At 38.5% G+C, this 13,486-nt stretch overlaps 1 protein-coding gene across 1 annotated transcript in view; it reads right to left on the bottom strand.

Moving 5' to 3' along the window:
* Window positions 1-10,439, bottom strand: part of LOC124163804 (voltage-gated potassium channel subunit beta-2) — a gene marked incomplete at its 5' end in the record, with an annotated part of 45,935 nt that extends 35,496 nt beyond the window's left edge. The window contains one exon of the mRNA XM_046540896.1: window positions 10,256-10,439. Within this exon, the coding sequence (XP_046396852.1) occupies window positions 10,256-10,439 (184 nt within the window). The remainder of the gene's footprint in view (window positions 1-10,255) is intronic.
* Between the last annotated feature and the right edge of the window lie 3,047 nt (window positions 10,440-13,486).

Here is a 13,486-nt window from a genome sequence, read left to right as displayed (position 1 = left end):
TAGATTATGCCAAAATGTGTATACATTTCCATTTGTACCCCTAATTATACCCTATTACCCTGTGAAACTCGGATCAATGTGTTCGTCAGCGATACAAGTGGCAGTTTCTGTAAACCCATTTCAAGGCCTGTGGGTGACAAAGCTTTTAGAGGTATATTTCAGGATCCTGTTTTGTAATATTCATGTTTTTTTACGTTTGCGAAAGAAAATGACTAACGGAATTCGTTCGAGGAATTTCCCTCTTCAATTCGGGCGGCATTTTTAACTACGCTCTGATTAGCGTTCATGCAGCAATGCACACTAATGGACTTTCAGCTGATGAATTGTATGTTAATTGAAAGCATTGATAGATATTTTATAATTATAAAATAATGAATAAAGAAATAGTTAGTGCTAAAATAGCTAATGGCTATAATGTCCTTGAATATTTATTTATTTTGTCTTTTTAATTTTTTAAAAACTTTTAAATTTTATTTCTTTTAAATTACAAAATTAACGGAAAAATATTTATATAAATAAATACCAATGTAAATATGAAGGGAAAATTAGAGGCTGAGTTGAAGTGTTTTTTTTTTACTTCAAGAATAATTCGTAAAATATACTTGCAATCCTTTTGAATAAGCAATACACAATAATAAATATTTTTCAGTACATTCTCCTTAAAATATCTTTCTCCATTATAATGGCATCAGTGTATTTTCAGTCTTAAATACATACACCACCATGTAGTTTTAATTTTTTTCCAATTTTAACTTATAATTTATTGTCACTCATAGAATTACATTAATATTTTCAAAGATAAATAGCTAAGGTAGTGAGAAAATGCAAAAAATAAGGGCAAAATTGTAAAAATAAACATTAAAAAGGCTGTACCTCTGATAAAAGCTCCATTTTAGGAAACGGCCTTCTTTGCACATTAAGCATCGAACAAAGACCAAAATAATTGTCATCGAAATGGATGGGTGCAAGTTTTATGGCGAAAAAAGACAGGTCATTGTATGGATGTTATCCCAATTAAATAATTTTTCCAATGAAGACTTGTGCACTTTCATTGACAATGTTCATGCCAACTTGGAACGGTAGGCTTAACTGTTTTCATTCGATATATATTGCAGGAAGGTCTGTCTTACTTCTCCTATTTTTACGCCACTAAGCTCGCACCTTTCACTTTAAATATAACACGCACACGTTGGCTCCTATAGATCGGTACACTTGCCAGGTATTTCAAAAGGTCGCGGGTTCAAATCCCGCTACGTGCACCTCCGTTTGGTTTTCAATTCTAGTTATGTCGCATTGTTGTTCTTCTACACATGGTTAGCACTTGTGACCAACCGTGAACTCATTTCCAAGTACTTAACGTCCGAGAACTTCAAGGAAAAAAATTCTTTTTGACATGAATATATATCCATAGAGGCCGCATATTTTCGTGAAAAATCGCATATTTTTAAAACTCTAAATTCCAAGGCATTTTATGATTTCACTTTCCGGGTTTTAGTCATTCATACTTCCAAGGATATTAACCAAAGAGGTCTTATGTGTTATTATTTTTTTTATCTTTCCAAAATTAGTAAATAATATGTTCTTTTTTTGGAAAAGCACATATTTTACTTCGAGTAAATATACTAGTTAGTAAATATTATGCTTGAGGAAATGAAAAATAAAAACAATAATTTAACCCAGTGAAAGGGATTCCTTAAATATTTGAACAATTTGTGAATTGGGGCAAGTTTTTCATTTCCGTTTAATAGAAAATTGGTCTGATGAAAATAAATACCATGAAAGCGACGAGGCGTATCACCAAAATGAATTTGTAAATATTATTCACATAAACAATATTGCTGAGGAAAAATGAAGAATTATTTATGGGATAATCTTCGAGATTCAATGGAAAAAAGGAGACACAATTGATCCATACTGGGCCTCACACTGTAAATTGTACGAAATGCGGTGGGAATAAGGAAGGGGTATGAATAAATGCATAGAGAAACAGGAGAAATACTGTTTATTACTGTGGTGAGGTTGCGTTGGTGCGAATTGGAATTAAGGTCTGGGTGATACCATTCATGAAATGCAATAATTTTCTTCCTCTTCGAGACAACCCAACCCTTCTACATTGGTTATGGGCCAAGGATGCCGGAATGCAGGCGTATTGACGAATTCGTGATGATTATCTGCTTGTTTCGAGCACGTTTTACTTTCGCATGTCTGAGAAGATTCTAGCGATGTTCTCCGGAAATCGTCCCCGGCAGCAGTTTCTGAAGAATGACGATAAAAACACGTGGAGAATGCAAGCCGAAGCTCTACTGATCAAGAACGACGTTTGGCAGTACCCATTGGGACAAAAGGCGAAGCCAAAAGTCTGCCCGGTGGCGGACGCGAAGTCATTGGAGGTATTGGGAAGATGACGGATTTAAAAGTCAGGTCAGATCTGATCATTCGCATCGACTCTTCTGCATAAGGACAAGTGCTAGGGCTTGAAAATTCGTGAGATGTCTGGTTAACACTTTGAAGCCCGTGGAATTTTCATGTTCAAGTTACGAGTAATCCAGGCCTAATTCTGTTTTTTTATAAAATCATTTCCTAATTTGAAAAAAGTATATTTAGGAACCACTAGTGATAGAACCTTCCATTCAAGAAGACCAGGTAGCAAAATAATTAGGATAAATAGTTGGGGCCCGAGAAAAACGTGCGGAATATTTTTCCACGGAATCAAATACGACAGCCCGAGCGTAACTCTGGCTCGGGTCCCTGGCAGAAAATATACATTCTAGATATAATCGGGCTTGGGCTTCAAAGTGTTAAAGTTCGACGTCATTCCTCAAAGGGGCCTGAAAGAAAGACCAATGGTCTTATAGCAGCTTAGCCACAGAATATGCAAGTGAGAGATGAAGCTAGATAGCATCTTTAAATTTTTTTGATGCTATTGGTAAGCTCGCGTCGTTGTCCGTTGAAACATATGCAGATTTAGTTGCCATTACGGTATTTTATAGCCTGACGGCCTCTTATAAAAATTTCAGATGTGCTATCCTGATCTTGAAAACTTGAAAGTGAGGATTATCGAAGAGGAGTCATGTGCAAAGTAGAAACCCTATAAACTTACAGTTGTCGCTAGCTTTGGGTGCATGGCAATCGGGAAAGGTTTTCCGGACAAGGTGAATGATTTTTTTCTCTGTGAAATTTTCTCGCCACCCAAACTCTGAAAAAAAATTCTCTCAGAGACCAGAGAAAAGATTGAGGCCCGAAATTAACCCTGGAGATGTACGGCGAGGAGGCAATTACATATGTGGAGTGAGAAAGGGAGACCATGCAACCTCACTAACACCCCCATCTGTGATAACTCTTCCAATTCTGCTCGCAAGACCACCGCGAGGACGAGGGGAGGAGGGAGTTTATAGATTGCAATTTGCGCCGCATGACGTAAACGAGCGTCCAGGATGGGTGGCGCTGCGCTCATGTTTGTGTTTCGGGTTCCGGACGCTTTCCTTGTGTTACCCCGCGGCGCTGAGGCCGCAAAAGGCGGTTGGGGTGAACAACACAAACCTTTGAGTCACATCCCTACGGACCGACCCGCCATCTGTGATGTGCTACCGTAACTTCCCAACCTCGGATGAACATCCAGAAATGCACCATGTATCCGTCCATTCCATCTTCCTGGTTGCAAGCGAGTTCACAGACCGCAATGCCTTCCCCGAGACACACAAGCTGGTGAACACCGAATATTTATGTCGTGCTGGTTAAACGTGCTGGAAATCCACTCAAACTTCTTAATCTTCACTTTTCTACTAAAGAGAACTCCTCCACCCGACAGAGGTAGTAATTTTTTAGGGTGACGTAAAACTCACGCCATCGTCTAGAAATTTTCATAATAAACAGAGTAAAAATTTAAAAAATTAACATTTGCCTCATTCTCTGATGAAAAAATTCTAATTAAGAAAATACTGATGTAAAATTTTAAGACATAAATAATGTCTCTGCGACAATTTGGTGGAGAGATAAAATGAATGTTATGATTCAAGGCACGTATCTTCGGCTAAAATAAAAAAATAAATAAAAGCGATTCATGACATGAACTATTTTTTCTCGGAAAACCGTCTCGGGATTTTGAGGAACATACACATCCATTAAAGTTTTCTGACCATAATATCAGACCTTAAAGTTCAAAGGCTTGTAGAATTGATGTGGAATGACTGATGTCGTCAATGACAGGAATGATGATGTCGTCTTAAGCTAAATGCTCTTTCATATTATAAGAGTTTAGTGCTTTTTGTGTATAGCAGCAAAAGAAAAAAAAGAAGAAGGCGAGATGTTGTCTGGATAATTGATGGCAATTAAAATATTTAAAATTGCAAAATGTCACTTGATATGTTATTCTACGCATAATTAGTTTTAACGGCTTGTCGAATCACTTTGTCGCATATTTATCCGTGACGATAGGTAATCGACATAGCATGGGACAGCCAATGGTGAACCTCACCTGCTTTGCGTAACTTTGCCATTTGCGATACTTTAGAACTTATGTCAATGAGAAACTGCCAGTATTGGAAATGCTGGAAACTCGAAAGCCTGAATATACGTAAAACGGCTTTTAGTGCTCAAATAACGGTAATGATAGGAGTGTGATTTCGCAATTAAAAACTGTATACTTCCATTAGGATTGACAAAAATGGTACAATTTGATAGTCTATCCAAAATAAAAGATTCCAAGAGAATGTCAATATAATTAAACTACCATTAACTTCCGATAATAAAATGATATTACGCATTTATCCTCAAATACAGGCAACCAGCGAAACAAGGAACAGCCAAATTTAGATAATAGATAATTCTGTGTGTATTTATCTGAAAATTGGCGAATGGTCCCTAAAAAATCACGAATGCAGCGTAAGCAGCCCATAATTCTGTGGAATTAAGGTAGTAACAATCAAATAGCCAATAAAAATTGAAAAAAAAGACACATTTGCAAGGCGAAGCCGAGAATGCTCGATAACGTCCTTGCCTGAATCACACGATACTTGGACCTAAAAAAAGTTTGTTTAATGTGACCATCGCCAGGATAATTTCAGTATATTTGTCGCAAAACATAATGAAGGGTTGTTGAAACCAAAATTTTGTGCCATTAAGCGAATAAGAATCGTTAAGTTACGCGAAAATTTATTGTGTTCATCCGCAATGCGGCTACTAGGCTATGATGAGATCAAAAATAAAACCATGACGGCAGTGATGATGATAACCACTATACCAGCTAGAAATCAAGCAATAGCGTAGGGCTTCGAACATGGTATGTGTAACTCAAAGGTGATAATTTACTAGTAAGCACGATTGCAACTTCTGAGAAACAATAATTCTGGTATTCTCTGATTATTGGTTAATACTTCATTTGGAAAAGTTGCGAATGTAGCTCACGTAGCCCATTACTTTGCATAATTAAGGTAGTAATAATTTAGTGGCCAAAAAATAAAATTGAAGGGCACGCATTTTTAAGACGAAATTTGGAGAGTTAGAAAACGATAGTAATAACGTGATTCACGAAACTTTAAGACTTGCATCAATGAACTATTGTTTGGAATTGCACTAGGCTTGCGTGTTTCAGTTATTAGATTGGCTTATTGGAGCGTAGCAATCCACTTCATGGTGAAATTCCAATCAAATTGCAAACCCAAACAACATTCTTTGGTATTTTTTTTACGGGAAAGCCTCCGAGTATCACGTGACGGCAATTATCGGCAGAGTTCCGGACCACGGTCCGGTAGCTGCGCTACCTCTGTAGTTTATGCGTCGAGAATAAGTCATCAACGCATTTTCTCGGATGATTCCACTCGGTAATGAACGTCAGATTAACAGGGGAAATTTTCCTTCCCACTGCTGGCTCTACTATACTTTTCTTAACTCGGATGACGCATTAAAATCTAGTCTAAAAACACCAGAGCATCCATATTTGAGAACGTTGTGGATGTCATGACCTTGATATCACACTAAAAAGGGGTTATTTTTCGAGTACCAAATGGAAAAGCCTACAAAAATTAAAAAAACAGTTTTGAAAATTGTTAGAGGATACAATCAATAGCCATATTTTCCCGTTTTTTTGGACGCTATGAAGAAGGAAAATCTAGAAAACCCGAGCGCAAAGAAGAGCGTTCGGTGAGGTACAATAAAATGAAATTACCTTGATGATTTTGGAAACAAGTCTCTTTTGTCCCGTATCAATTTATCTATAATACTGCCGAAATGATTTTCATATCTGAATATGCATACATTGAGGAGGGTCTTACTTTCCAATGATAAGGGTTCCCACGATTCTCAACTTCGTGAGTATTACATGTGATGGAAGTTTATAATCGAAGTATACAGCATTAAACAATATATACTATCGTCGGAAACAGAAAATTAGGCCAATTAGGCCATCACATTACTTAGTATATTTAGGCGCTGAAAATAGCTTTTGAAGGAAGATCCGACGCTTTTCCGGCAAATGAACTGAATGATCGGCTGGACACCCTAGGAAGCTTTATCACGACATGAAGATGTAATTTTTACTAACATATGAAGGTAGATGGTGATAATATTCTAAATTCTAGAAATAAGAAACAAAAGATAGAAAAAGAAAGGTGTCACAAGTTGCACCATGGGAAGGTTATTTTGTTTCCATAACTAGTTTCATATCAGTATCAAGAGCTGTCTGATTAAAGACCAGCTAGCGTCAACTTATTGCTGGAAGGTGTATGTGGGGTAAAATTTAGAAGTAGATTTGGTTGAGGACTCACTTGCGTATTGCACAGGCATAGGGGGAGCAGTATAGGAGAAAAGAGAAACTCCTCATCCATTTCAATGCGACAATTTAAAATGATATTTAAACAGAATACGTACCTACTATAAAAATTAAATGAAAATCAGAAAAAATGAAGACGACGTAAAATAAATTCTATGCAATAAGATTAAGTAAGTAGAAGTTACCCATCAAAATGACGAGTCTGGTGTTTCAGGTGTTTAAAACATCCAGAATGAATTTCCACTGAGTGAACTCGTCGAAAATCGATCAGACTTCTAGTGTTAAGCGAGGATGTGCATGGAGAATAAGAGATGGGACTGTACAGGCGTAGGAGTAGGTAGTATTGAGGAGAGAAGAGGAATTCCTCATCCGAGGCGGCCTATCCCGCAACGCTCATCGAATTGCAATCCTGCGGTCTCGTCGCTATGGCTCTCTCTGGTCGATCGCGTGGCCCTAACAAGCGTTTGCGGTCTCCCGGGGCCCGCTCACACGTGCACGCCGCCCGAGGGGCCTCCGAAAACCCTTAATGACCCCTCCAACATCGGTCGCCTCTCTTCGCGCCTGGCCGCAAACTGCCCCATTCACCTCTCACCATACTCACACACATACTCACACACACCAGCCCCATTTGACCCTCTCTCCCGCGGAGTCGAATATACCCCCCAACCCCATTCGACGATCCGTGATCCAAACTCCATCGAAATTTTAAAAATTTTCTCTTCCGCCAGTGTGTGTGCCATTCGGAAAGGGATGGTGGAAGTCAACCGCATGACCCGAGAGGCCAAGGGTGTGAGGGGGGTCTTTTTCGATTGAAAAAATCCACTAATGTGGAAAAAGCGGTGAAGGCGTGAGTAAAAAAATGCGGAATGTCGAAAAAAAGATGCAAGGAATGAGGGGGTGGGGGGCAAATGAGGAAGTCAAAAAATGAACGACTCGAAAAGCGAGCGAGTGAAAAAAATCGGTAAAAGAGGAAAAAAGTCATGAGTTAAAAAATGGAAAAAATCCACTGCCGAAAAAATTGCAAAAGAGCAATCGGAAAAGTAATGAAAGCGATGTATCCCATGTTGCACCAAAGAGATTTCATCTTTTTATTTTGGATTTGATTCGCGTTTGACCGCCGAAGTCGATCGGTCGGTGTAGCCAATCAACGATTCTGTCGTCATCCCCGGCTGCTTTGACGTGTGCATTGCCAATCTACCAGTGATTGCTGTCTAGACACGCTGCGCTACCGTGTTAAATTTACTGCTGTCTGCCCTTGAATCTGCAAAACTTTGCGTGTGACAGCAAGGGTTGACTCTAACTAGATTGTCTGATTACCACCTAAATCATAAAAACGAGATCTGAAAATAACATGAGCAACAATACTGCAAAGAGGAACTGGCATGAATAAGTACATTATTTGAGTTTCAAATTCACCTGCAAGCAGATTAGGAGGCACAGGTCATACGCTTTGGTCTTGATAACCAGTAAGAATGATAGCATAAATCGGTTAAAATCGCTTTAAAAGTGAGAATTTAGCTTCATTTTGTAAATTCCAGTTGTTTAAATGAATTTTTCAGGAAGTTAGAATTTAAAAAGACTGATTTTATTCACAATATTTTTTTCCGTTTTCAAATGATACATATTAATCCCCAACCATTTCCTCTGATCCTTTCATAATGGAAGGTTCTCTATTATCTCATCCCGTTGGGCCAATTCATATTTTCACCAAGTGAATGAATGGTACATCAATTCTCCCAACTGCTTATATTTGATTGAGTAATCGCTTCTTTAAGACAGGTATCGCAGCTTTTTCTCCTTGACGAGTTTTGGAAAATTCGTAAAAATAATTTTCAGGAGTTTCAAGTGACGTATATCGACAAAACCAACAAAAATGCGCATAATACTGTTCAGACCCACAAATATAAACACTGACTACTATTCTATCCCTTCAAAACTCAACCAAGTATAAAAGTAACACTCTTAATGCATTATCATCAGTCATTGGCGTAACTAGGACTTGGCTTCCAGAGTGGGGGATGGATTCCATTGTTAAATATAGTGAATCCCCGAAATTTTAAATTTCAAACATTTAATTTTTCTTACTTTTACTTACTTGACAATTTCAAACAAATACTTTTCGGGGATCTCCAGTCTTTGAAGTCGAAATTTTTTTTTCTGACGAAATCGAGAGAAAAAGCGGAAAAACGAAAAGTATCAACTCAAAATGAATATTAAATGATCTCTTATTCGGGCTGAGTATGAGCAGATCTCGTGTTTTAGAAATTAACTTTCACTGAACTCACAGGAGGGTGGGTGATTGAGGTCATGTTCATAGGCACTCATGGTCTCCAAGTATCCATGGTATTCAAGAACTACGATCGTTGGAGTACAAAATACCCTTTGAGGAATCTTTACGAGAGAAATTTCAATTGAAAGACGTGAGGCATTGGTGGCGGAGATCTTGAAACTTGGCGAATCAATTCGGGTTGGGATTCGACTTATCAACGGTGGAATAGAGTCTGAGAGAGCTTTTGGACTCATACAGAGGCGGATACATACGTGGGGAGCAGGGGGCGCGCGTCCTCCCCTTGCCAGCCCGCCCGTATTACCGAACATTGCAGAAACACAATAGTAACTTTTTATATCATAAGATGACATTTTCTTGCATATGTGCATAATCAATTCATGAAAATTTCTTAAACTTTGCATGTGGCTTGATAATTTTTTTATTACAATAAAAGTAAACGTAACACAAGATATCTCTTGCGACCCCCCCCCCCCCCCCCATCGAGTTTTTTCTGTATCAGCCACTCAGTGATTCAGAGGACTCAAGTGAAGTCTCGTAATACTTAAGAGGTAACAGAGTCAAGTTTGAGTCATGACCAAACCTTGAGTAACGTTCTGGAATACGGTCCTTAATTTCTAAACTACACACTCCAAGTCAAACTCAACTTGAGTCTGATATCTGGACCACTGAAGTGGAGTGGAGGCTCAATATTGAATGAAGTTTTGGAAAATGGTCCTTGGCACCTACGGAGATGAGTGGTAGTAATAGTGGGTGTTTGGTTCGATACAGATCCTTTAACTGCCTCAAATAATTACTATATATACGTTATCATTCTATTTCCTGTTATGAAGTTCATTTATTGTTTGTTTTAAGTTTCTTTTTGATTCTTAAGTATTTTTTGTTGAGTTGGTGGATTGGTTAGTGGGAAAAAACCAAAGGTTTATGGTGCCAGAAGCCATATTGAGACGTAAATAGTAAATAAAATCCATAGTGCCGAGTGATATTTAAGTTTACATAACTGCTTTGACACATTAAGTTAAATACGTCATTTTGTAAAGTTTATAACAACTGATCTAGCTCCATTGAGATGAGTTGACGTTTAATTCCAAAATGCGAACTACAGCTCAAGTCAACATTGAGTTTGAGATCCGAACCCTCGATATCTACGGAGACGAGTCGGTAGTGATGGTAGTAATGGTGGTTGGGTGCTATGAACTCACCGAGTCCGACGTTGGACACCCTGAGGCCGCTCTTGCCCAGGTTCCGGTATCGCAGTCCGGGCGTGACGACGCACGAGGACTGTCGCGAGACGAGGGCCGCCCCTCCGCCGCCCACGTGGGTGGGCACGGCCACTCCGCCCCCCGGGGTCTCCGGCTCCCCCACCCGCCCCCCGCCCACCAGCAGCGTGCTCCCGCCCCCGAGGCTGCTTCCTAATTGCTGCTGCGACGACTGCAAGTCGCCCCCGCCGCCCCCGGAACTCGTCGTCGTGAACTCCTCCATGCAGTCGAGGCTGGCAATCGGCGCCCGGCAGCTGTGCGAGCGCAATGCAATGAAAAGGAGAAATATTAAGGCTCAGAGTTTGACACATCAAAATATTATTATAAAAAATGGTTTGCATAAAAAAATGTTTTCACAAGACATATGAGGCGGTAAGAAGGCAAGGAGTAAAAGTGATATTTTTCTAACCAAAGTTAGGTACAGAAATTGAGGAAGAAATTCAGAGTTTGATGCATCAAAATATTATTCGAGAATATAGTTTGGGTAAAAAATTGTTTTCACAAGACATATGAGGTGGTAAGAAGGGAAGGAGTAAAAGGGATTTTTTTCTAACAATAGTTAGGTACAGAAATTGATAGATGAAATTTTCAAAAACTTGGTGGCCAAGGTAAACTTGTGATTCTCTGTTCTCTGCTGATATTAAGTGAAGAATTCAAATGCACACTAAATATTCAGTTGATCTAGTTTGTTTTCTTGGCCAAATTTCTATACCTAACTCAGTTTAGAAAAAAAATCACTTGTACCTCGTGATTTCACTTCCTCATTTGAGGAAATGATTAACATTAGAAATACAAATGACATAGAAACTTTAAATAAATAAGCATATAATATATTATCGCGATTGCTTGCGTAAAATTTATGGAGAAAATAGTGATTTGTAAATATTTTGATCGTCTTATATTACAATGCCTTGTACATACACGTCTTATTTTATATTGTAGTTATAAATTGATAGTATATTCTAGCGGTTCTTAGAGAATCATTGCTTCAGTAGGAGGTTAGAAGGAAATTATTCGGCAGCGGAGTGGAGAACGGAGAGCTTCAATAAAATACATAACACGTGCATTAACCAATTATAACCTAATGTTGCTTCTAAGCAACATGAAAAATCATAAAGTTTCAGCTATATTCAGGAAAGGTTTAAACTGCGTTTTCTTTTGTGCTGCAAAGTTTAAATATTTATTTAAGACAACAATTTTGAATGAGTTGAAAATATTAACATTTTCAAAAGGAGAAGTCTTCAAATATTATATATCCCAGAAGCAGCTATGCGTTAGAAAGGGTTAAGAAAAACAGAGATACGAGAAGAGGCTACACATATTTCAATTTTGAAACACAATTTTATAATATAATCAGATGGACGTGAACATAAAAGAGTGCATGAAATTTTACCATAGCATACTAACTCTAACCAGAAATTTTGAAAGCTCACGCACTCACCATGTACACATATACAGGTCAAAAATAAGGGAAATGTTTTCTATTCGAGGCCTAAAAATGTACGTGCATTATGTTTAAATGCCGTTTTTAACCTAAAATGTTGCTTGGGTTGGTAAAATAACATTTCAAGAACAAATATCATAGTCGTTCGTTTGGCCGCATCCACTATGTTTCTATTTGCACATTTTGAGACCACGAATTTTTAAATCAGATCATTATTGGAAAATAAGCGAGGGCCTAATGGCCCATGCTACCGATGCACCTCGCTCTACACTCGTACAGCGACTCCTCTCTCTCCCGTTGCATTGGTAATATCTTAAATTTAGCATACTCTAGACGCACAAATTCATTACTTGATATTAACATAGCATACTAACTCTAACCAGAAATATTGAAAGCTCACGCACTCACCATGTACACATATACAGGTCAAAAATAAGGTAAATGTTTACTTACTATCTTGTCACTATGTTACTACGCACTCACCATGTACACATATACAGGTCAAAAATAAGGCAAATGTTTACTTACTAACTTCTCACTATGTTACTTGTTATCTTTTCATTGAATTTATCAGAAATTGGGATTATAAATGGAAATAAACTTTGTTTAGAGATAAATACACAAAAGGCAGTTGCCATGCAGTCCACCATGAAGAAATATTTAACTTAGCCGGGATTCGAACCCGGATCTCCCGATTGCCGGTCAGGCGTGTTAACCAGTTCCACCACCAAGCCATTTTCTCAGAGTGAACTTCGCAGTGCAGTGTTCCTGCAGTGCTTCGGTTAAAGACTTTAAATATTTGCGCGTGATTACTCGCTTCTCGACTCCAAGGGCAAAAACCAGCTTTAAAATACGACCCGCGGCTATCATTGGGCGCGTGACGTTTTACACAAGTATGTGGATGCGGTGAATTTTCCATTCAAGCTGAGGCATAGCAACCCAAATAGGAATAACTATTGTGCAACACCCCTTTGTCCCATTGGAAAAAAGGGTCAAATGCTTTTGGATTATCCGACAGAGAATTCGGCAGATGGGAATATAAGGACGAAACTCCTAGACATCTAAATTTCAGTTGGTTGATCAGTCAAGATTTTGTCTATATTTTATCTAAATGTCAGCCGATTGGTTGGTCGTTTGTTCAGTTATATTTTTTAAGCATGAGTAATCTTATTTTTCTTTCCCTCCTTTTTGGACCATGAGACTCACTTCGCTTGATTTCGTTTCAACTGCTAATGAGTATGTGGATGTAGAGATTTTCCAATTCACGCTGAGGCATAGTAACCCAGGTAGGAATCATTGTTGTGTAATACCCCTCTGTGCCATTGGCAAAGGAAGGGGTCAAGGTTGGGTGGTTCTGGATTATTCGACGGAGAATCCGGCAGATAGGAATATAAGGAAGAAGCTCTTAGACATCTAAATGTTATTTTGTTGATCAGTTAGATTTTGTCTATATTTTATCTAAATGTCTGTTGGTTGGTTGCTCAGTTAGATTTTTTAAGCATAAGTAATCTTACAATTCTTAGTGATTTTTCTTATATATTAATCTTAGCGGGGAGGGCATGTTGAAAATGGTGTTAGAGGGTAAAATGTTAGGGAAACGAGGGAGGGGAAGGAAAAGAATAGGATTTTTAGATAGACTGAAAGGGAGTAGGTCTCACAGTGAATTGAAGAAGACAGTGCTGTAAGGAAAGGGAGGCTCCCAGATCGCTTCTTTACTACTCCATGGAAGC

Source organism: Ischnura elegans, chromosome 8, assembly GCF_921293095.1.
Source record: "Ischnura elegans chromosome 8, ioIscEleg1.1, whole genome shotgun sequence".
Classification (NCBI taxonomy): Eukaryota; Metazoa; Arthropoda; class Insecta; order Odonata; family Coenagrionidae; genus Ischnura; species Ischnura elegans.
Note: the sequence above shows the minus strand (reverse complement) of the source record. Positions and strands in the feature narration are given on the sequence as shown.